The 22,139-nt window shown below is 43.9% G+C and overlaps 1 protein-coding gene across 9 annotated transcripts in view; it reads right to left on the bottom strand.

The window, feature by feature from the left end:
• Positions 1–16,860, bottom strand: part of Cpped1 (calcineurin like phosphoesterase domain containing 1) — a 149,493-nt gene extending 132,633 nt beyond the window's left edge. For 7 of the 9 annotated variants that reach the window (XM_087208917.1, XM_087208919.1, XM_087208923.1 and 4 more), the window contains exon 1: positions 16,658–16,859. In XM_087208917.1, coding sequence (XP_087065043.1) covers positions 16,658–16,727 — 70 coding nt within the window. In that variant the 5' untranslated portion in view covers positions 16,728–16,859. Of the gene's footprint in view, positions 1–16,289; positions 16,628–16,657 lie in introns of those variants that run through there. The other 2 variants (XM_087208920.1, XM_021237329.2) reach the window with 2 other exon arrangements.
• Positions 16,861–22,139: the final 5,279 nt, after the last annotated feature.

Here is a 22,139-nt window from a genome sequence, read left to right on the forward strand (position 1 = left end):
AGTCCTGAGGTCTCAGTAGAAGACACACAAGGCAGTCTACCTTCAAGGTCACTTACTTAGCTGTTGGTAGGATTCAGCTCCTTGTGGCTACTTGAGGCCACCAGTTTCTTGCTGGCTGTACGCCAGAGACAACCTTAAGTTCCTTTGACAGCAAACAGCTTCAACCAAGCCAGCTAGGGGATGATCTGCTAGCAAATGGAAGTAACAATCTTATCTGGCACAGTGATGGAAGTGACGGCTGTGCTCTTCTTTACTATCAAGCTGCTTGGCCAGCCCACACTAAGGGAAGAGATGATGGAGGCTCTGAATACCAGGAGGCGGGACCATGGGGCAAAACTGAGTCTACCACAGACAGTGGTATAAAGCCCAGGCCCAACCTCACATATTTAACTCATTTCAGTTTACTTAAAGTTTGCACTCAACCTTCTACTACTGAGCTGAGTGTCCCCATTTATTGTGGCCCATCTTAGGTATGCTAGACAAAAAAAACTCATAGAAACCTACCTCTTCCCACCAAAGTGCTGGAAACTGTCAAGGCTAGAGAGATTTTCAGAGTTCAAACAGCCTTTCACTTAACTAAGGTGGGATACAGAGGCCTGGCTAGAGGGTCTCAGGGCTCAAGGTCAAAGCCACAGAGTCAATGAGCAGCAGCTTTTACCCAAAAGCTGTTCAGGATCTCAGTGCTGCTGTGTTGAAGAGTCAGAGTATGGAATGGGTCCTGGGGTTCCCTAAAGTTGTCCGTCTAGATAGACATTTTTGTCTCTGCAAAATTTCCTTCTAATGAAACATCTCAGTAAATAAGATGGCTGCATAAAAATAATGCTGGCAAGGCCCAGCACTTTCTCCCAGCAGCCTATGATGTCCACAGCTCTTGCCAACACCATAGGGCTGATTCAGGGTACAGGATGGAGTCCAGACACTCATCTCCTGAGGGTGCTAATTGGTGATCTCCTCCAGATATGACAAACTCAAGGTCTGGCTAGCAGATGTGTTCTGTTTGGCCCACACAATGTTTATAAAATTCTGAATTTATTGCCAACATTTTTAATTCATGAGTTTCCCATATATGACTGGATTTCTGGATTCTCATGGCAGTCTAGCCAAACTGGGTCCAAAAGGAGCATGCCAAGGATTATCTGGGGCTGCAGCCCCCTCACATGGGGTTTGTGCTCTTGAACGCACTGTGGCCCACCCACATCACCACCTGGCCCCTGCAGGCATCTGTGATCACCCTCATCTGGGCTCATCCTTCCATTTTGCTCAAGGTGAGGAAGAAGGACCTAGCAAAAGCAAACACACTGACCAAGATATAACAAAGGGTGAGGGACAGAAACAGGGTCAAACAGGGCCGGGGATTTAGCTCAGTGGTTTTGCTGCCTGCTGTGCAAGTGCAAAGACTCAAGTTCAATCCCCGGTACCAAGAAAAAAGACACAAGGTCAAACGGCCCATTCTGCCATAAGCCCCTGATTTCAGAAAAGCTGATCACAAAGGTGAGATTACAAAGAAGCGTATCTAGCTATGAGTGCCTAAATCTATCTAAACAAGGCAAGAAAAAAAACCCTCTCTGTACGTCATTTTATAAATCAAATTTTGAAATTGATTTTAAAATATTTTTAAAGGAAAAATTTGCCTTAGGAATCTGAATTGATTAACAAGATTTGGTCTCATCTAACTTCTACTCCCCATAACAGACTGCCACAGTAAACATCTTTCAAAATTAAGGGATAAAGAGTGGAGTTGAGGTGATTATTACATTGCACAAAAAAGGCCTATGTGTTTTGCTTAAATAATTTAACCAGGTGCAAAGCAACAGCATGCAGAGAAGACTCTTACAAGCCTTTTAGACTTCACACAATGTCTTACTAATAATCTTTCCTATACGACTCTGCTCATGGGTCAAAAATTCTGCCTCAATAACATTCAAATAGCAATTCTCTTTACAGTTTGCACATTCACTATCACAAACTAAATGTTTTCTTGGATTTGTCTCTGCCACTATATTTCCTTTCACTCATTTTTATTATACCTTTTGGGCATATTTGTCAACTGTTAATGAAAGCTGACTTTTTAATATATATCAAGAATTAGAAATTTCATAGATTTTTTGCTCTTGCCACTAATTGTAAGTGCACCCCCTAAAAGCAAATGAATCACTGTTTTCATCATCCATCTAGGGAAAGGCCAAGGAGAGTCATCATGGCATTAACACCAAATACTGTAATAATTTGTGCTCTTGTGATGTGCTAAACCTGTTACTTACATGCAACCTCAAATAATTCAAGGTGGGATACAATGATAAATAGCTCTCAGCTGAGTTTTTATAAAGAAAAGCCATAGCTTTTTAAATCTAGTTGGGGAAGACAGAGTTAAAATGCTAAGACACTGATTGAGCAGTCCGATTAAGAGATTCTTACCGTTGCAACATCACATGATGACAGTGTAGGAATATTTAACAATTCAAGGTTTTGGCTGCTGTTAATTTTTCTGACTCAAAGTAACACATGAATTAGAAATACTGGGTTGCCACATTTCTCCATTTGATTAGGAAGCCAAAGAATTAACGTAAAAATCAGTAGAGCACAGTATTCGTAGGGTTTTCTGGACAAGTCCCAGGCCACGGCTTGGATTCTGTACCTCACGCTCAACATTTCCACATGCAAATTCATCACCTTCCATTCATTCATCTTGGCTCCTTCTCCAGATGTCTCCAATTTTCCTATCATGCCTTCTAGTTTCTCAGTGTACAGATCTTGGGACTGTGTATCAATGGACAGACATAGCCGGCCAAATTGTAGCATTCCACATCTACCTGCTGCAGCCCTGCTTCCAGTCCCGCACACCATCACCCCCTTGGGTCAGATCTTCACCAGTCTATCTATGAACAGGGCTACGGGAACAGTCCGTCCCACTTCAGCCCACCTTAGGCAGCCATTGTGCTTTCCTAACCCCTTATGCTGACAAAGCCCTGCTAGATAGCCTTACTCCTGTTCTCCGGTCTCCATGAAGCTTCCCACTCCAGCATACCATCAACCCAGATCATTCAGTGCTAGTGTGAGGCTGGCAAAAGCAAATATTTAGGGAAAGATAAATGGAAATGTCAATGGATCCCTGCTAATTCTAACACCATGGGTAAAAAGGAGCCCAAAGCTTTTCCACCTGTTCTATCACTGGTCCCATTAGATCAGTGGGACTAGTCCCATTAGACAAGGGGTGATTTTGACATTCTGACACCCCAAATCACTGGGTAAACATCACATTTAGATGTTACTAAATGTGTAAAGACATTTTTGATGTCACACTGGGTGCTATGGAAATCCTGTGAGTAGAGGCCAGGGATGTTGCTAAGCATCTCTCAATACATAGGGCAGTATCCACAACCAAGAATGATCCAGCCAGTGACGCTGGTAATGCTGAGGTTGGGAAACCCTACTCAAGACATGCCACAGAATACCTCCAAAACAGGCCACTGTCTACAGCCCCAAAACCCCCACACTTCCTACTCCTTCCTCCAGGGTCTCCCTTTCACTCTACTAACTCTTTCTGCTGAAGCCTCACCTACCCTGCCCAGCGCACTACACTACGGTGCCTGCCTTGTTCCCCTGCAGAGAGATGGCAACTTGGCCTCCCTTCCCTCAGTCAAGCACCCGTATTCTGGGTACCCACTCTACAATGCTGCACTGCACCAGTGGCTGAACATTCAGTAGCGGCCAAGATGACAGGTTCCATTCCCTAAGGCCGTACAGAATAGTGCGTGAGATGGACAACAAAGTATATAACTAGGCTACTTACACATGCTGTTAGGATCTCAGAAGTTAATACTGTATAAGGCTAGAGCGAGAAGCAGGGTTGAAACCATACTAGGGCATGCAGGGCTTGTGAGAGGTTTAAAGACCCCGTCTGACTCCGGGTCTCCATCTCCTTAAAAGCCTTATGTGGTACCACTGCACGCCAGTATCTGAGGCTTGAGTGACTATAATCAAATCCCATTTCTACAAGATGCAATTTCCTTAACCTCTCTGGACCTTATTTTCCTTATATGCTAAGAATAACAGAACCTCCCTCAAAAGGAAGAACTGATAAGTTAATACATTTGGATTAGGCATAGAGTAAGTGGTCAAATGTGAGCGACTGTTAGTTACCATGACTACTGTTCAGTCATCTCAACCCTTGTCAGCAGAGACAAGGCTATTGGATTCTGGTCTTTTTGTTCCTATGGCACATGGTAGGGCTCAGAAAATGCCTGATAAGATTATATATCTACATACTTTGTCTTAACATCTTTTCTTTCACACATTGTAGATACTGCTTTGGTTACAAAACAACAAAGATGGCTAGCTTTACAGCAGCCTGGAGGCTTTCTGGCTAAAGAGCAAATGCCAATGAAATGCAATTTTTGCAGTTTCTCACAGCAGCAATCTGCACAGTGAATCACTCTAAATGTCTTCGGCAATACCCTTCATCTTCTCAGGGGACTAATCTTATTTCAGTGCTAAAAAAACAGTAGCTAAACAATATTTACCACTCTGGAACTCTTTCTGGTTTAACAACCTAAAAGTTCCACAGTAAACGTGTCAGACTTAATGCAGAAGATAATGGTGTCCTTCATCAGTGGTTGCTTAGGGATTGGGGGCTTGTGACAGCTATGGAGCACAGGGGTTCTTTTTGGGGTGACCAAAATGTTCTAATATTGACTGTGGTGACGGTTATACAACTCTGTGAATGTATTAAAACCCAATGAACTGTACACTTTAAAAGGGTGAATTGTATGGTATGTGAAGAGTAGGTTTTTTTGTGTCTTTCAGGAGCCCCCCTCCCCCATTAACTAACTGGGACAGCAATCCTGAGAGTCTCCAAATTACTTATCTTAAGAACCAGGTAAATTTACCTAGCCTCTCTTTTCTTAGTCTAAACGCATCTAAAAGGTGGGGGGTTTTTTGTTTATTTTTTTTTTGGTACCAGGGATCAAACTCCAGTCCTTGCGGCTGGCGGTGAAACCACTGAGCTAAATCCCCAGCCCAATGTTTTGTTTTGTTTTTGTGCTGGGGATTGAACTCAGGACCTTGTGCTTGCAAGGCAGGTGGTGGAACCACTGAGCTAAATCCCCGGCCCTAAAAGGTGATTTTTGAGATACACAAAAGCTTCTGAGTCATGGCTTGGCTGCTACACTTGCCATCTGGGGATGGAGGACCTGCCAAAATTTTTATCTCCAACCCCTCAGAGAACTAAGACAGCAGATGGTCAGGACTCCTTGGCCAGGTGGCTTTCAGAATCCCTGGCTTTGGCCTATACTGCTCTAGGCAACAGTTAAAGAAGGGAAAGACATTTCCAGAACCCGCTCCCCCTTTTTAGGAGCAGAACGTCATTTGGGGTTTTCCTGTTTTGGTGGATGACTGATGTGAGTTTTGCCCCTGTTTCCCCCGTTTCCCTGCTGAGAGAGGAAGTAGCTGCTGGCCTAAGCAGAGCCCTGGGACAGCTGGAAGGCAGCATGTTCTGGGGGCAAAAGCAGCCCTGTAGGTTCGAAAGAGGCTGTGAAGGCAAGAAGGTGACCCTTGCTCCAGGCAGCTCCAGCTCCAGGAGAAGGTACTATGTACCTGATGTGCAAAACTCCTGTAGCAGATGATGTGAACAGGGCACACACTTGCAGAGCTGCCTGCCTTGCATGGCCTTGCCAGGGATTCTACTGGTTGGTTCAATACCTCGCTTTCAGCTTTGTTTTGTCCAGAGAATCCATGGTACCTTAGGCAGAGACACACAAGAGACCAGGAGCAGTATATTGATTCATATTTGTTAATTTGTTCAATATCAAATGATCACTGGGCTGGGGATTTAGTTCAGTGGTACTGCACCTGCCTCGAAAGCAAAAGGTCCTGAGCTCGATCTCTGTTACCAGAAAAAATAAATAAATAAAATATCAAATGATCCCTGAATGTCCGCAACTGCCAGCCACTGTCCTATTCTAGACTGGAATCTAGAATTTCCTAGTCTACAGGTAGGAAAAAACAGCAAAGTCACAGGAAGAAATGCACCATTATGAGTTGCCATTAGTGTCACAAAGTTAAAGATTGGTTAAAGTAAGTGGCAAGGACATAATTTACAAATAGACAATTATCATTGGCTTCTTCAACTGTGATCTGAAGAATGAAAAGACATTAGAGAGAAAAAGAGAGGGGCAGAGAAAGCCATGTCAGAGGGTGATGGACCCTGCATTGTTTTAAAGCAACCACTCTGCTGCACAGAGTGGATTTCAGGGGCAACACTGGATGCAGGCACTGTTCAGGTCACAATGGAGGCGGCTGGGGTCACTGTGGTGGGAACTGGGAAGGACAAGGGTGGACAAAACTAAAGGGTGCTTCAGGGGTTGAATGGACAAGACTGAGGATGGTTTGGACATGGAGGAGACAGAAGATGCAGAAGCCAGAATCTCTGACTTCTGGTGAACAGGTAAAGTGGGGAAGCCTGGGGAAGGAGCAGTCTGGGCTGAAGATCCAGTGCCGTCTGGGAACAAGTATAGCCACAGGGCTAGGAGCCAGAAAGTGGAACACATATCTGGACCTGCCTGCTTACTAGCATGGGGGCCTAAATCACCAACTGTCTCAGTACCATGCATAGACAAAGTCAACTCAAACCAAAGGCAACATGCCTGTGATCTCAGCTGCATCTTAAAGCAGATCAAGCCACCAGTCTGTCTTCACTGTGCCTAAGGGCCTGGGGCATTAGCATGGCTGGGTTGCTTTTTCTTTTTACAACAAGAGGACATGGGGAGTTTGGACATTCTTTCACTCCCCATCACACTTGGTTCTGCTTCAAAGAGGTGGGAGGCAGCAGCAGTTCCATAACTCCTCGGGTATCAGTTCCCCTAGCTCCATGTGACAGCACCTTCCTCATTGAAAGGTTTGACAAAAGTCACAAAGTGCACAAACATGAGAGTTGTCCACTGTCTCGGATGAAGATGGTCTCTTAACAGGTTTCCACTAGGTTACTTGGAACCTCTGGCAGGCTCTCCTGATGCCCTCTGTAAAAGGCACCTGCGATGGCCTAGGGCAAGCTGGTAGCTCAAGCTGAGGCAGCCCTCTACCCTCCTGCACTCTGCACACTTACACACCTGCCCCTCCACACATGGAGTCTTTGTACCATGTGTCAGTTGTGAGTTGTTTCCAAATCTGTTGATGCTGCCACTTATTTTTAAATCACTTAATTTAACAAAATGTCAACTGGAGAAACATAAATGTAAAAAAGCGCTGTTCACAATAAAACTAAGATGAATGCTTTGGAAAGACTCGATAAAGGCAAGTGGTAAAAACAAAATACCATTGCATTAGGTGTTGAGGAGGCAAGTGCTAAACATTTGAAGGAAAAAATACAAACCAAGAATAATTCTTCACTCAGAGTGCTTCCTAAGTGATATTTAACTGACTATGTGTTAGGGCTGGGGATTTAGCTCAGTACAAAAACACAAAACAAAACAAACAAACAAAAAAACAAGAACAAAACAAAACTATGTGTCACTAGAAAAAACCCCAACTGCACAAAAGATTCATTCTTGGTTGGTGTTCATGCATGAAAAACCACACACAGGCCCATGTGTAAACCCATGCCCAAGACAAGCCCTTGGGCCAATCTCAAAAGACTGGTAAATAAATGCACAATTAGGGTCTACATTAAAATGAAATGTTAAAAGCAATAACTCTTTATGGCTCCCCCTCTTTCCTTTTTTTCTTACCAACTATGAGGTTTCCACTGTAGTTAAAAAATAAATAATGGAAATTTTCTAATAATCAGATCCTTATTCCACACAAAAATTAACTCAAAATAGACACTGATCTAAATAGAACAGCTTGAATTATAAAATTCCTTTAAAAATGTAGGAGTAAATCTTCATGATTTGGCATTAGGCAAAGATTTCTTAGATACAACACTAAAAACAAACAATTTTTAAAAAGCACTGATAACTGAACTTCATTAAAACATAAATCTTTGAGGCTGGGTACAGTAGCATACACCTGTAATCCCAGCTACTTGGTAGGGTGGAAGGATTCCAAGTTTGAGGCCAACACAGACAACTTATTGAGACCTTCTCTCAAAATATTTTTTAAAAAGTTAAAACTTTGGTACAACAAATAGTAGCATCTACAAAGTAAAAAAAAAAAAAAACCCATAGAGTACAATATTTGCAAATCAAACACTGGTGAAGAGAACTGTGTTCAGAATATACAGAGAAATCTTACAGCTCACTACTAAAAAGGCAATACAACTTTAAAATGGACACAAAAAAACCCCACCCTAACAATGACAAGAACAACAACAGTGGTGGCACACTCTTGTAATCCCAGCACTTGGGTGGCTAAGGCAGGAGGACTGTGAGTTTGAGGACAGCCTGGGCTAGATATCAGTCAGACACACACACACACACACACACACGCACGCACGCACGCACGCACGCACGCACAAAATGGGTGAAAGCTCTAAACAGACATTTCTTCAAAGATGTATAGATGATCGCTAAGCACTCAGAAAGATATTCAACATCATTTAGTCATTAGAAAAATGCAAATCAAAGCCACACGGATACACTACTTCTTGCCCATTTGGATGGTTGTAATTAAACAGACAAGTGTTGGCAAGGACATGGAGAAATTGGAACCTGTATACATTGCTGGAAGGAATGTAAAACGGTTAGGTGCTTTGGGAAACAATTTGGCAGTTCCTCAAAATGTTAAACATAGTTAACCAGCAATTCCAATCCTATGCATCTACCCAAAAGAAATGAAAATATCTATCCACATAAAGTCTTGCATGTCGTTGTTCATAATAGATTCATAAAAGACAGAAAAAGTCAAAATGGGTGAATGTCCATCAAGTTAAAAAAAGGTCTGAATGTTTGTCAATGGGTGGATGGATAAACAAAATGTTGTTACTGATACAACAGAACAATGTATTATATACTACAATGTAGATGAACCTCAAATACATGCTAATGCAATGAAGCCAGTCACAAAAAGACTACACATCATGATTCCACTTACATAAAATACCCAAAAAATGCACAAAATACTTGCTATACTGGGAGTAGGAACACGTAGAGATACTGCAAATGGGCACAATGCTTCTTTGAGAGAGACAGAGATATACCAAGTCTAGATTGTGAGTGCTTCTCTCTGTAAATTTCTTAAAAACTGTTGAACTGTAAACTTAAAATGAATGACTATTACCGTACACACATTATATCTCAATAAAGTTATTAAAATTAAAAAGAAAAAAGCACTCAAAAATAAAAGTAAATTTGTTTTTTGAAAATGTCATAGTATGAACTTTGTACACTCTGTGACAGTTAATCTTAGTTGCTAACTGTATTGGATTGAGAGACATCTAGGAGATTTGTAAAGCACATTTTTATTTCTTTTTTTTTTTTTTTTGGTACTGGGGATCAAACTGGGGACCTTGCACTTGTGAGGCAGACAGTGGAACCACTGAGTTAAATCCTCAGCCAGTGAAGCACATTTTTAGGTGTGTCTATGAGGGTATTTCCAGAGATGACTGGCATGTGGGCCAGACAATTGAGGGAGGAAGACCCATCCTGAATGAGGCAGCACTGTTTAACAGGCTTGCACCCTAGATGGAACAAAACCAGGAAGAGGAAACCAGCCTGCCCTTTCAAGCGCCATTCTGCTTGTGTGGATGTGTCTTTTGCTGCTGACATTGCCATGGACATCAGACTCCAGCTTCTGCAGGCCTTCAATGAACACGCATACCAGTACTCTCCAGGGATCTTCCAGGTCTTTAGCTTCATATTGGGGCTCCATCCTTGGTCCCTCTTGTTCTGAAGCTTCCAGTTTCTTGGACTGAGCAGCTACTTGATCTTTTGGCTTTTAAGCATAGATAGCCACTGTAAGACTATCTAGCCTCTGATCATGTAACCCAATCTAATACATCTTCTATAATTATATTCTATTGGTTCTCTTCCTCTAGAGAACCTTGAGCAATAAAGACTTTGTATCAGAAGGGAAGCCATTGCTGCGACTGTACTTGAGAAGCCTTTAGAACTGGTTCAAAGGAGGAGTTTGGAAACATTTTGAAAAGCAGATACAGATACAGAAAAGTTTAGAACATGGTAAGCAGAGCTTAATGGGCAAGTTCAGTGTGAACTCAGAAGACCTGAATGCTGACAAGAATGCCAACAGTAAAGACTGTGCTCATGAGGTTTTAGGCAGAAATAAAGATTCTACTGAGAAATGTACTACAGGATATGTGTGTTGCTACATTCTGGCAAAGAACTTGACTACATTTTGTCCATGTCCTGAGATTTTGTAGGAAGTGCAATTAAAGGCAATGGACTAGTTTACCTGGTAGAGGAAATTTCAAGGCAGTAAAGCATTCAGGCTGTAGCATGGGTATTGCTGGCTGCTTTTAACCAGATTTACAGTGAGGATCAGGAGCAACAAGCAGAGCAGAAAGATTTGAAAATCTTGCATGAAAGAAACATGTGTAGAGTTGTAACCAAGAAAAGTCTGGCTGAAGACATTAGTGCCACTAGAAAGAAGCGAAGTACTTTGCACTACGAGAGTAAGAAAACTGCCTTGAGGACATCACAGGAATTGGCCAGACCCTACCCATGGCAGGATGTAAAAGTGTAATTTTTTTTTTGGTACTGGGGATTAAACTTAGGACCTGAGCTACATCCCCAGCCCCTAGGTGCAACTTTCATTTGAAAAGAGGACCCCATGGGCCGCGGATTTAGCTCAGTGGTTTCACAGCCTGCTGCGCAAGCGTAAGGACCTGAGTTCGATCCCCAGTACCAAGAAAAGAGAACCCCTAGAACCCCTGCTTACCTAGGGAACTGTCTCCCCAGGAGGGATGCATTTCACAGTGATCAGTCATCTAGGCACTCAGAGGCTTCTGCAACCATGGTCTAAGTGGGCCCTGTAATTGCTCAAGCCAGTGGCAGTCACTGGCGTCAACAACATGATAATTTGCAGACTCACAGAATTCAAGAGTCAGGAGTGATGGAGGCTTCCGCCCTGATTTCAAAAGAACTCCTGGGAGTTCAGGCAATGTGTAACAAGGTTGGAGTCTCTGCTGGAAGCTCCTGAGAGGGACATGCATAAAGCTGCAAGAGTGAAGCCAAAGATACAATGGAGATTCCAGGAAGTTTGAGATGGCAAGAATGTGGAACACCTGATGAGGAAAGCCATATGCAGAGCCAGCCAAGGTCATGTGGGCTACAACAAACAAGGCTGTGGGGACAGAGGTGCCCAAACCCTTTGGAAATCACATCCTACCGTTCCTTCACCACCTGCCCCAAATGACAGACATAGAGCTAAAGGCTTTAATATTTGCCCTGTTGGATTTTGGTTCATCCCCCTCCCTCCCAGTACTGGGAATTGAGCTCAGGACTTTGCCCTTGCCAGGCAGGCACAGCACCACTGAGCTACATTCCCGGCTCCATCCCTCCTGTCTATGTCCCCATGTCTCCTTTTTGGATTGGGAATGTTTACTCTGTTCCATTGTATGTTGGGAGTATGTAACTGTCATCATCATTATTATTATTGCTATTATTTGTAGCTCACAGCTAAGAGTTCACCTTAAGTCTCAGAGGCTTTGGATTTGGACTTTCAAGAAAAGCTAGAACTGTTCAGACTTGGCTGGTTCTTGGAGATGGACTGAGTGCACCCCGCATAATGGGATAGACTTTGGGTTGCACACGCAGAATATGAGGGTATGGATTTGAACTCCCCCCACCAAATTCACGTACTAAACACTTGGTTGCCAGCTAATGGATGTCTGGGGAAGTGACTGGATTCCGGGGGCTCTAGCTTCATCAAGTGGACTGATCCACTGAGGAGGTCATAATTTTACCGCATTACTGGAAGGGGAAGGGAAAGAAGGGAAAGAAAAAATTATGAGCAAAGGAAATAATGGAAACAAAGTCTACATAAATAGGGAAGGGCGCACAGGTAACAGGGAAAAAGTAAGAACCAAGATACATCATGTACAGGTACAAGCACCCAATGATAAATGTAAACGTATTGTATACCTAAAATGTACCAATAAAAGAATTTAAGCAAAAAGAAGAGAAAGTTCTGGGCCAGGAATTTAGCTCACTGGTTCCACTGCCAGCCTCAAAAGCTCAAGGTCCTGAGTTGGATCCCCAGTACCAAAAAAAAAAAAAAAAAAGTTCTAAGGTAAGGTTTGCAAGAGATAGGACAAGTTATAGATTACTGCGAATCTATTTATTCTTTCACTGCAAGAGGGTTTCCAGAGAAGAGCAAGAAATACTCAGGATTAGTAATCAGCTCCTCTGACACACATGCAAGGGCTGAAAATGTCCAGAAAATAATCATTCTAAGAAACCCATACAAGCTTGAGGACCAGAGATGGAGACTCTGAAATCAATCGAGGAGAAGGGACTGTAAAATCCAGAACCCTGGGGCACAGGAAACGGGGGAGCGGATAAATGAGCCAGAACATACAACATTCTACGGGACAAGAAAAGGCTCAGATATTGCCCTGAAACCTGCAGTGTTCTGAATGAATGGGATCCAAATTCCATGTTTAAGAGGCTTTCCCCCAACTCCCATGGCCTATCACGGTGCTGCACACTGGTGATCCCTGCCCTCTGGGAGGCTGGGACAGGGAGATGGCATGTTCCAGCCCCACCTGGGCCACCAAGTGACTCACCAAGACCCCAAATTCAAAATAATGATAATATTAATGCTAATAATATAAATCATACAACATTTTAAACGGGGGCTGGTTATATAGCTCAGTGTAAAGGCCCTGGTTTAAATCCCCTGTACCCAAGGCAGGAGGATGGTTGCAAGTTCCAGGTCAGCTTGGGCTACAGAGTGAGTTCAAGGCCAGCCTGAACGACAGAGTGAGACTCTGCCTCAAAGCACCAAAAAAAAAAAATCAAACATTAACAAAAGTCCCCAGTACCAGAGGCAGGCAGACAGGAGGAATGTGAGTTTGATGCCACCCGCTACCACACAGTGAGAGCCTGTGACTCTGTATTGAAAAAACAGACAGTAAAAATCCAGGGTGCATGGTGGTCACCCCCAGGAAGCATCCAGGCCGCAGCAGTGAGGGAAAGGATGACCAGGGCCAGACAGAGGACACGGTCTGAGAGTGGAGACGGATCATTCATGCTGCCCGACGGATAGGCGTGTCTGTGTGCATGGTGGGCAGAAGAAACGGAAGGACAGCCATGAATCCAATGGGAAAAAAAGAAAAGAAAGCCATACAAGAGTGGTTTGGGGAGGAGGAAAATATTATGATAGTAAAATGAACTGGAAAAACAAATTTAAGACCTACAAACAAATATATTTTAAAACATTTTTATCTTTATATTTCTCTTTCAGAATTTGTTCAGAACAGATGTGATAAACCTCTCAAAAGACATTTACTTGCTAGGAGAAAGTAGTCCTGATTAGGACACACATCAAGAAAATATAATTATTGATCTGCCTAATTAAAATGAATATCTCAACATGCCTTGGGAATATGAGTCCAGGTGACATGTACAGTTTTTTTTCTACAAACACACATCAGCAGAACCTAGTGGATTCTGTTAACAAGGAACAGGTGACTGAAACTGGGCCTCACATGTCACTGCTGGAAGTTGATGGAATACTGTCACTCGGGTGAACCACCACTGGGGAGAAATGGTCTTAAGAGTTCAGGGCTGTTTCATTCAGTGGACAGGCTTCACTTGAGAAACAAAGTGGCTAATTCTGGAGGGAGCTTTTGATAATGTAGGTCAGGGTCAGCAGAGCCGCGATTTCAGGGACAGTTGCTTGAGTCAACGGAACATCTCTGACGTGAGTTTTGGTGAGAATTTGGGGAAAACGAATTCCTTTACTTTCTCTTCCAAGTCTGTCTAGGGGCAACTTATCAGATTGAGGTTCCCAGAGCCTGGACAGCCTTATACACTTCTAGGAACACCTGTCAAAGTCACCAGGTGAGCATACATTCACCTAGACTTCTGTGACATCTGACTCCGGGTGCCATCCTAAGTCTTCCTACCCAGCTCTGATGCCAAGCCTGGCTCCTGGTTTTCTTTCAGAATTTCAGGCTGTTCCTGCTCTGAGCCCTTCAGTGTGTGCCTGCTTATCCCTAAACACTGACATACTACTGACATACTAAGGCGACACTGTCCACTATGCCACTGTTCCCCTTAGCAATGTCTTTGGCTCCTAAAGCAATGCCATCTACTAACCTCTCTGTGAAGGCACCCATACCTACATTCCTGGTTGTAAGCCATTTCCCAGAAGTTGCCTCAGAATTCCTGATGGTACCTCAAACCCATCCCATCAAATATGACCCTCCTCTTTACTCCTTGATCTGTTAACAGCACAACCACTATGTAAAACCAATACCTAAAATCACAACTCCTCCCACTGCAGTAGCCCTCAGTGCCCATCAGTTGCCAAAAATTATTTTTTGTGCCACAGCTCTATGCAGAGATTTTGAGCTCTTGAGGTCTTGTAACTTGCCACATCCTCTTCCATTTTCTACTCCCTACAAGACATTGGAGAGTACAATAGGAACATAACATTTCTCAAACTGAAAAGAAGAGATGAAGCAAGGTAACCAGGAACTCTCTTGCATTGCTGGTGGAGTGTAACTGGTACAACCACTTTGGAGGGTAGTTTGATAATATCTAGTAAAGCTGGGGATGATTATACCTTACAACCCAGAACTTTGCTCCTGGCTATATGCCCTGGAGAAATTTTCCAAGGTGTCCACCGAAAGATGTGTACAAGAATGTTCTTTGTAACAGCACTGTTAACAAGAGTGAAAAGAAGAAAAAAAAAGTTAAAAAAAGAATGAAAACCAAACAACTAAACAGGCACTGTATCAGTCAGGACTCAAGCAGGAAATGGCTCACATACTCAGATTAAAAGGGCATTTAAGGGGGTTACATGAGATGGATTTGGTGTAAGGAAACCACAAGGGACAATTTAGCCGCCCAGAGACAGAAAACCAGAGCCGCTGTGTCACACACTCGCATGGAGGAAGGAAGGGAATGGTTGCCCAAATTTGAAGAGAGAATGTGAGGGGGGGAGAGGAACACTGTCTTGAGAAAAGCTGCGTGCTTCTGGTGAGAGGAGGAATACAGCCAGCTCAAAGCAAACCTCAAAGAGAGTAAAGTGCAGAAATAAATAGGTTGGCTTTTGCTTCCTCTTCCTTCTGACCTCCAGCCAGGGCTTCCCACTATCTGAACAGAAGGGGAAATCACAGGGCAAGGAGTCCACTAAGGTAGCCCACAGAGGTCAACCTCCTGGAACACCAAGGGAAAGGGAAAGAGATTTGGAGAGGCAAAGGGAGAAGCGAAGAGAAGATATTTAGCATATTCATCAACAGAATGTACAATGCATATACTTATACAATGGAATATTGCCCCCAGGAAAATGAAGTGGAACTACTTATATTAATACAGATAAATCTCAAAAACGTCATGTTGGGTGAAAAAGTCAAGTTATATTAACACAGAGAATGCCAAGATAAAAATTTGCCACCTACACTCTTCCAGAACCTTGCCACTCTCCCACCAAGAGCTGCAAAAGAGAAGAATTGGATTCTAGCAGGGATAGAAGGAAGCTACTTCGAATTTCGTAGCAAGGCAAGGTCTCCCTGCAAAAATGAATGACCTTTAAAATGCAGTGTGAAGGTCAAAGAGCCAGGCTCACCAGTCCCACCAGTAGCTACAGGAGCAAAGAGCAGGAACCAAGACTCTCGGGAGAAAAAGGGCTTGTTCCTTTTATTGAGTTCAAGAAAACTAATGGGGCAGGAGAACTGGAGAAAGGAGAGTGGGAAGCGTGAACCAAATGGTGGGGATAAGTAAGATCATGTCGGGCATGCTGGGGAGACTTCCCTGAAGTTAAAAAGTTGGTGAGCTCCTGGGAGGGAATTTGACTCCAGGCAGAAAACAAAAAGAAAAAAATTGGGGTGGGGGACAGCATGCTCCCTCTAGACGTACAGCTCAAAGACTATAACTGTGTTCATTTAACACTTGGCATATGTTCGTCACTGGGTAACAGAAATACTTTCGACCTGCTAACGTTCCCAAGCACCCTATGAGGCAGGTATTATCAAACTCATTTTTACAGCGTGGCAGATTATCTAAACCCAACGTCCAAGCACTTAACTCTATGACTCTAGAATGCCTTCCCTGTTCTGATGGCCGCTGTTTACATTTCAGTGTATGACTCATGTTCTAGTAAATAACCGTAATCGTGTCGTATAAAATGCGTTATGGTGAAAGACCCTACTAAAAATAACAGCTTCTAACCTGCACCCAGCGCTTATCCAGTGTCACCCATAACCTCGCTATGAGTCCTGTTCTACAGATGACGAAGCTGAGGCACTGCCAAGGGTTTGCGAACCAGAACTCTGATTTGCTGCTTTCCTCTGATTTTCCTTCGCGGAGAAGTCAGGTCCAGGCCAATGAAGACCCTGGGCGCGACCCCTCTGCTGCGCTCTCCAGTCCAGCGCCCCAGGAAACCCACAGTGGTAGCGGCGCGGCCAATATTGCGGTCCCCAAATGGTGTAACCCGCAAAAGGGTCCGGCTGTACGCGCGCCAAGCCGGACCGCAGGTTAACCAGGCGGAAGGTTCCGCAACTCCGAAGTTTCCTCCCCAAGCGACGGGCCAGCAGTACCTGCTAGAAACGCGTTCAGGGTCCTGTCCTGGGCTTTGTGGAAAACACCCCCCACCTGAGCAGCCGACATAGCTAGCGAGTTTCTGGGAGCACACTTGGTACGAAGGGGCGACTCCACACCGCCCAACCGCCCCGTTCCGCTCGGGGTGGAGCCTTCTGTTCTGGGAGGGACGAGGAGGGACGGGGCGGGGCTCGGCTGCTCAGAATGCCGCTAATGCTGCCTGGTCAGGACCAGCTCAAGCGGCCACTCGGATCGGCCCCTCTGGGATCGACCCGGGCGCCTGGCAAAGACTAAATATTGGGCCCACATGGACACTGGCCACTTGTAGACTCAGGCTTTGGGGCTAGGTTTTCCCGAAAGGTAGGGTTTCCAGAGTTAACCAGTAAAAGTGCAGCACCCCCTGGGAATTTCAGATTTTAACAGAAAGATTGATTTAGCATCAGTATATCCCATGCAATATTGGGGAGATACTTGTACTTAATTTTTTTTCACTGTTTTATCAGAAACACTATTTTATCTGGGCGTCCTAATCTTTACCTGGAAACTCTATCTCAAAGTCAATAGGGCCTGGCCCTTTTTCAAGACAGTCTTTCAAGTCTACCACCGTGATCTATGACACTTCATCTTTGGGCAACTGGAGTTTCCCAATCACTGCCAGTCCTATTCCTATTTTGTCGTGTTATGCAGCAAGCCTGCGATAAGCACTTTGTGTGCGGCTCACTTAATCCATACAAGACCCCCAGGAGTTGATGTTGTCATCGGCCACATTTGTCAAATGGGGAAACTGAGGCTTAGACACGAATGGAAAAGCAATAAAGCTACAAACCAGCCAAACTTGGATTTATCCAGTTCAAAAACAACTGCACTGAACTGCTAAGTCAGTGTTTGTCAAACTCGTTAAAAACTCAAATTCCAGGGTAGACCTGTTGAATCCAGATCGCTAAGAAAAGGGTAGGCTTTTTAGTAAGCACCCCAGGGCAGTTCTTATGATCTGCCAAGTTTGGGAAAGTCTTCTCAAGGAGCCACCTAGGTCTAAAGTATTGTTTGGGTGGCTGACACAGCCAGGACGGACTAGGGTCAAGCGTGGATCATACTAGTTGACAACGTAGATGTGAATGGGCTCTGGTCAGACTGCGGCGGTTCATCCTCATTCTACCACTTGCCAGTTGTATAATCTTGAAAATGACTTTCTATGGGCCTCAGTTTCCCTGCCCATCAAATGGGAACAATGGTTGCAGCTAGGGTTGATGGGAGGCTTGGATGAGTTGATGGCAAATGGTAATTTACTCAATGAACATTAACCATTATTATTAATCACCAGGTCCCTATTCCTCACAGGGCCTGGGGCGGGGGGGGGGGGGGGATATCTCAGGAAATGTACCATGAGGAAATGAATGACTGAGAATCTGAAGTTCCAGTGGAGAACAAAAGTACTTGTGTGGCCCAGCCCCCACTTAACTCTCACCCACTAACTGCAACCACCCTGGCCTTTCAGTTCATTAAATACTCCAGTGTAAATCCAGTGCCCTCTTTGCATATGCAGTTCCTTCTGCTTACAGTGCATCTGCCCCTGCTGAGCTAACATCCCTCCAAATACCAAGGCTCTCCCTTCAGTGACACCTGCATGGAGAAGCTTTACCCTACACATTTGCACACTGTCTCCCAATCTAAACCAGATCTCTCTTGTTCTTTATTATTGCTCTCCATTCTTGCCCTTCATTGCACTTTGCACAGCTCAAAATTATATGTTGACAGATGGAAGTATTTGTTTAATGTTGTCATTTCCAACATAACTGGTAGGTCTGTGGGGCAGTTACCTTGAAGGTCTTGTTCACCAAGAAGGATGTTTGAGGCATAGACATTCAAATGGCTGTTGTATGAATAAATAAGTGGATTACAATATCTTGGAAGAGGACCCTATTTTGAACCTGGGCAGCAGTTGGATTGTTCTGTTGGCGGATCCTGAGCAGTTTCAGAACTGCACTGTGGTGTTGCACACTATTGATAGTTGAAGCTAAACTGGGCCATCCCTGAGACCCAACAAACTGCCTCACACCTGCCCCATCCTACCCTCGTCACTGTACAAGGCTGTGGTTCTATGGTAGACAGCTAAATTAATTAGAAAATATTGTAAGGCAGTTAGGCAAGACTGGGCCCTCAGTACAGAAGACAGTTGTGGCCTGAGGCCCATTCACTAAAGGTCAGGATTCAAAAAGGAAGAACTACTACACCCACATACTTCCCCTAAGGCTGAACAGCAGTGATTGATATTCTAAATAGGTATCAATCACCTTGGGTGGGCACCAAAAGCTCCCTAGCCCATTCCTTCCAGGAAATCTTTGTTCAGTCCCTGTACACGGGCTGTGTGACTAGCTTCCCCATTTGGTCCCCATTTAATCAATATTACTTAAGCGACTTAACTTGAAATCATATTGGTTGATCATGGTTTTGTCCCACCTCATGATTTCCCATTGGATCAGTATTACCTCAGGGATTATACTTGTTTTTGGTACCGGGGATCCAACTCGGGTCCTTGTGCTTGCGGGAGGTGTGGGGGGGTGGCAGGTGGTGGAAGCACTGAGCTAAATCCCCAGCTCAGGGACTATACTTGTAATCTTATTAGTTGACTGTAGTTTTATCCCACCTTGAACCCACCTCTCCTGGTGGCTTTGCTCAATAAAACACCTTTGAAAAGTAGAGTGGGTAGGCAGCTCACTTTCTGGTCCTCCTTCTGTCTCTCTTAGACAGAAACTATCTTTCTCACAATAAAGTTTTCCTACTCTTAACTACAATTGTTCCTAGAATTCATTCTTTGATTTTAGAGAACACGAACTCAGCACTTCAGATATCTAGCAGGTTGGGAATTATAGTATTTCCCTTACATTATTTGGAGGTCCTGTATTGTATGCCTTATGTCAGTTCCACTCTCCTCCAATGGTGATTCTTCTGCTCCTCATTCTTCATTTGTGTCTCTGGTGGCTTGGAGAGGCCACACAGGTAGCGTAAGAAGATCTTCCCGGGCATCATACAGATATTTGTTTAGTGTGCTTCCGTGCTGTGCCACCTTATGAAAGTCACTTAATCTCTCTGACCTTCAGCTTCCTCCTAAAATGAAGTGATCATAGCACCAAACTCACATGGTTTTCCTGCGGATTAAATGAAGCACTAGACAATGTTTCTGAAACATTTTAAATGCTTACTACATTTTTGCTGTAGTTAGTTGATATTGTTAGAAATACTATAATTGTTATTATTGGAATACTCTAATTTTTCTTGTCAAAATTCTACTCTTTTAAGATTATATTCAGGTGTCACCTTTACATTAGTCAACCTCAATTTCATCACAGATAAAAATATTAATTCAAATTGGCTTAATCAGAAAAAGGAATCCATTGGTGTATATAAATTAAAACCCTACAACTCAGAAGTGTTTCCATCCAGCTGCCCATATGATGTTATAAGAATCGAATGTCTCCCTATTTGTCCTCCCTGTCTTTTGTTGTTTTGGCTTTATCTACACTCCACATAGAAGGCTCCCTCCCATCACTTGGAAACTCCCTTCACAGGAGCAGAAAGGCGGCAACAGTTCCAGACCCCACCCTCATGACCTGCCACTGGGGGTAGGGAGAGAGGAAGGCAGTTTTTTTTTCCCAGAAGCCCCCAGGAAACACCCTTTGCACTACTGCAACGCTAGTTTAGATAAGTGCTCCTCTCTGAACCAAGGTCAGAGGGGAAAATGGCATGTTTAGATTGGCACAAGCTGGGCCAGGGATTTAGCTCAGTGGTTTCGCCGCCTGCTGCGCAAGCTCAAGGACCTGAGTTCGATCCCCGGTACCAAAAAAAAAAAAAAAAAATAGATTGGCACAAGCCATAAGGGCTGCCCATGGAGAAGGAGTGCCATTGATTTCATCCAAGCCATAGGCTGAAAAAAGGGAGCATCATTCTTTTAAAATGAGATTTGGACACTATTGTCCCCAGAAGGGAAGCGAGCCATTTTTAAAGAGCCAGTAGGTGATCTTATGCCAGCATAAGCACGGGGGTGAGATCCCAGCTGTGAGTGCCATGCCCCCTTCAGGCATGTTTAAAAACTGCCCCTTTCCTCCCATTCTGTGATGTGGCTGTGGTTGTAAAGACATTCAAAATGTGCTGGTATTTAGAGACTCCAGAGTATTATTATTAAGAACATCAGTTGCTATCCTGAGCTACATGATAGCCTCACTCCACAAGCAGACAGAACAATTTGTCACAACACTCTAAAGCCCTGGGCGGCTGAGCTTTTATGGTTTCTCCATCTACTTTTTTATAGATTGTGTGGCTCCTGTTTGCACTCAGGCTGTGAGCGATCACTCCTCACTCTTTGCCTTCTCTCTCCAGCAGATCCTTACCCTCTGCCTCCCCCCCCCTTGTTTCCTATTTGCTCAGATTTGTGAAACCAGATAACAAAGGTCATTAGGACTCTGAGCCAGATGGGCTTAGAGATTTGAGCCAGCAGTATCAACATAGGAACCTAAAGCTTTGTTTAGAGAAATGTGCTTTGTCTTAATGGGCATAGCTATTCCTGAGTAGGCTCTGAGACATTAATTTTATGTATCAACTTGCCTGGGTCACACCAGATTTTTGCTTTAAGGCTTTTCTAGATGTTTCTCTGAGGATGTTTTTTGAATGAAATTTGTATTTACATTTGGATTTTGAGTCAAGCAAATTACCTTCCATAACATGGGTGGGCCTGATCTGATCAGTTGATGAACAAGAGACTGAATACACCGCCGGAAGAGGGAACTCAGCCAGTAGATTGGCTGGAGCATCCGCACTTCTGCTGGCATCATCAGCCTGCCAGTCCCCCTTACAGAATTTGAACTTGCTGGTCTCCATAATCGTGCGAGCCAATTCCTTATTTAAAAAAAACCCTCTTTCTATAGATTCATTCACATCCTATTGGTTCTGTTTCTCAGAAGAACTCTGAGGAATGCAGATTGGGTCTTTCTCTGGTTTTTTTGGGGGGGGGTACCGGGGATTGAACTCAGGTCCTTGCGCTTGCACAGCAGGCGGCGAAAAGGGTCTTTCTTTGGAAGGATTGGAGTGCTAGAATTGGGCGCACAGTTCAAGTTGGTGTCAGCATTCTGGAATGAAGGATAATATCCTGATGCAGCACACCTGAGATACATGGAAACTTGAAAGCACAATGTACCTGCTAAGTGCTGTGGGCATCAGATGCCCCTCAGTGCATGTGGGGCTCAGGAATGGATGGGGATGGGATGGGAGCAGGGATAGAGGGAAGCTCACAAAAGGCAGGGGATTGTCAATTTTACATATTTGATTTGTATTGTTTTTAACTGAAAATTAAATAGCTTGGTTTTTAGACCAGGTCAACATGCCATGTATATTCCAAAAGCAAGAGCAACAACAACAAAAACAAAGAATGCCTTTTAAAAATGTTACCAATTTAGTTGATATTATCCTAAGCTTGTTATGAACAGGATA

This window comes from Heterocephalus glaber, unplaced genomic scaffold (genome assembly GCF_053883595.1).
Source record: "Heterocephalus glaber isolate CG9 unplaced genomic scaffold, H.glaber_assembly_v1.0 deba00000943, whole genome shotgun sequence".
Lineage (NCBI taxonomy): Eukaryota > Metazoa > Chordata > Mammalia > Rodentia > Bathyergidae > Heterocephalus > Heterocephalus glaber.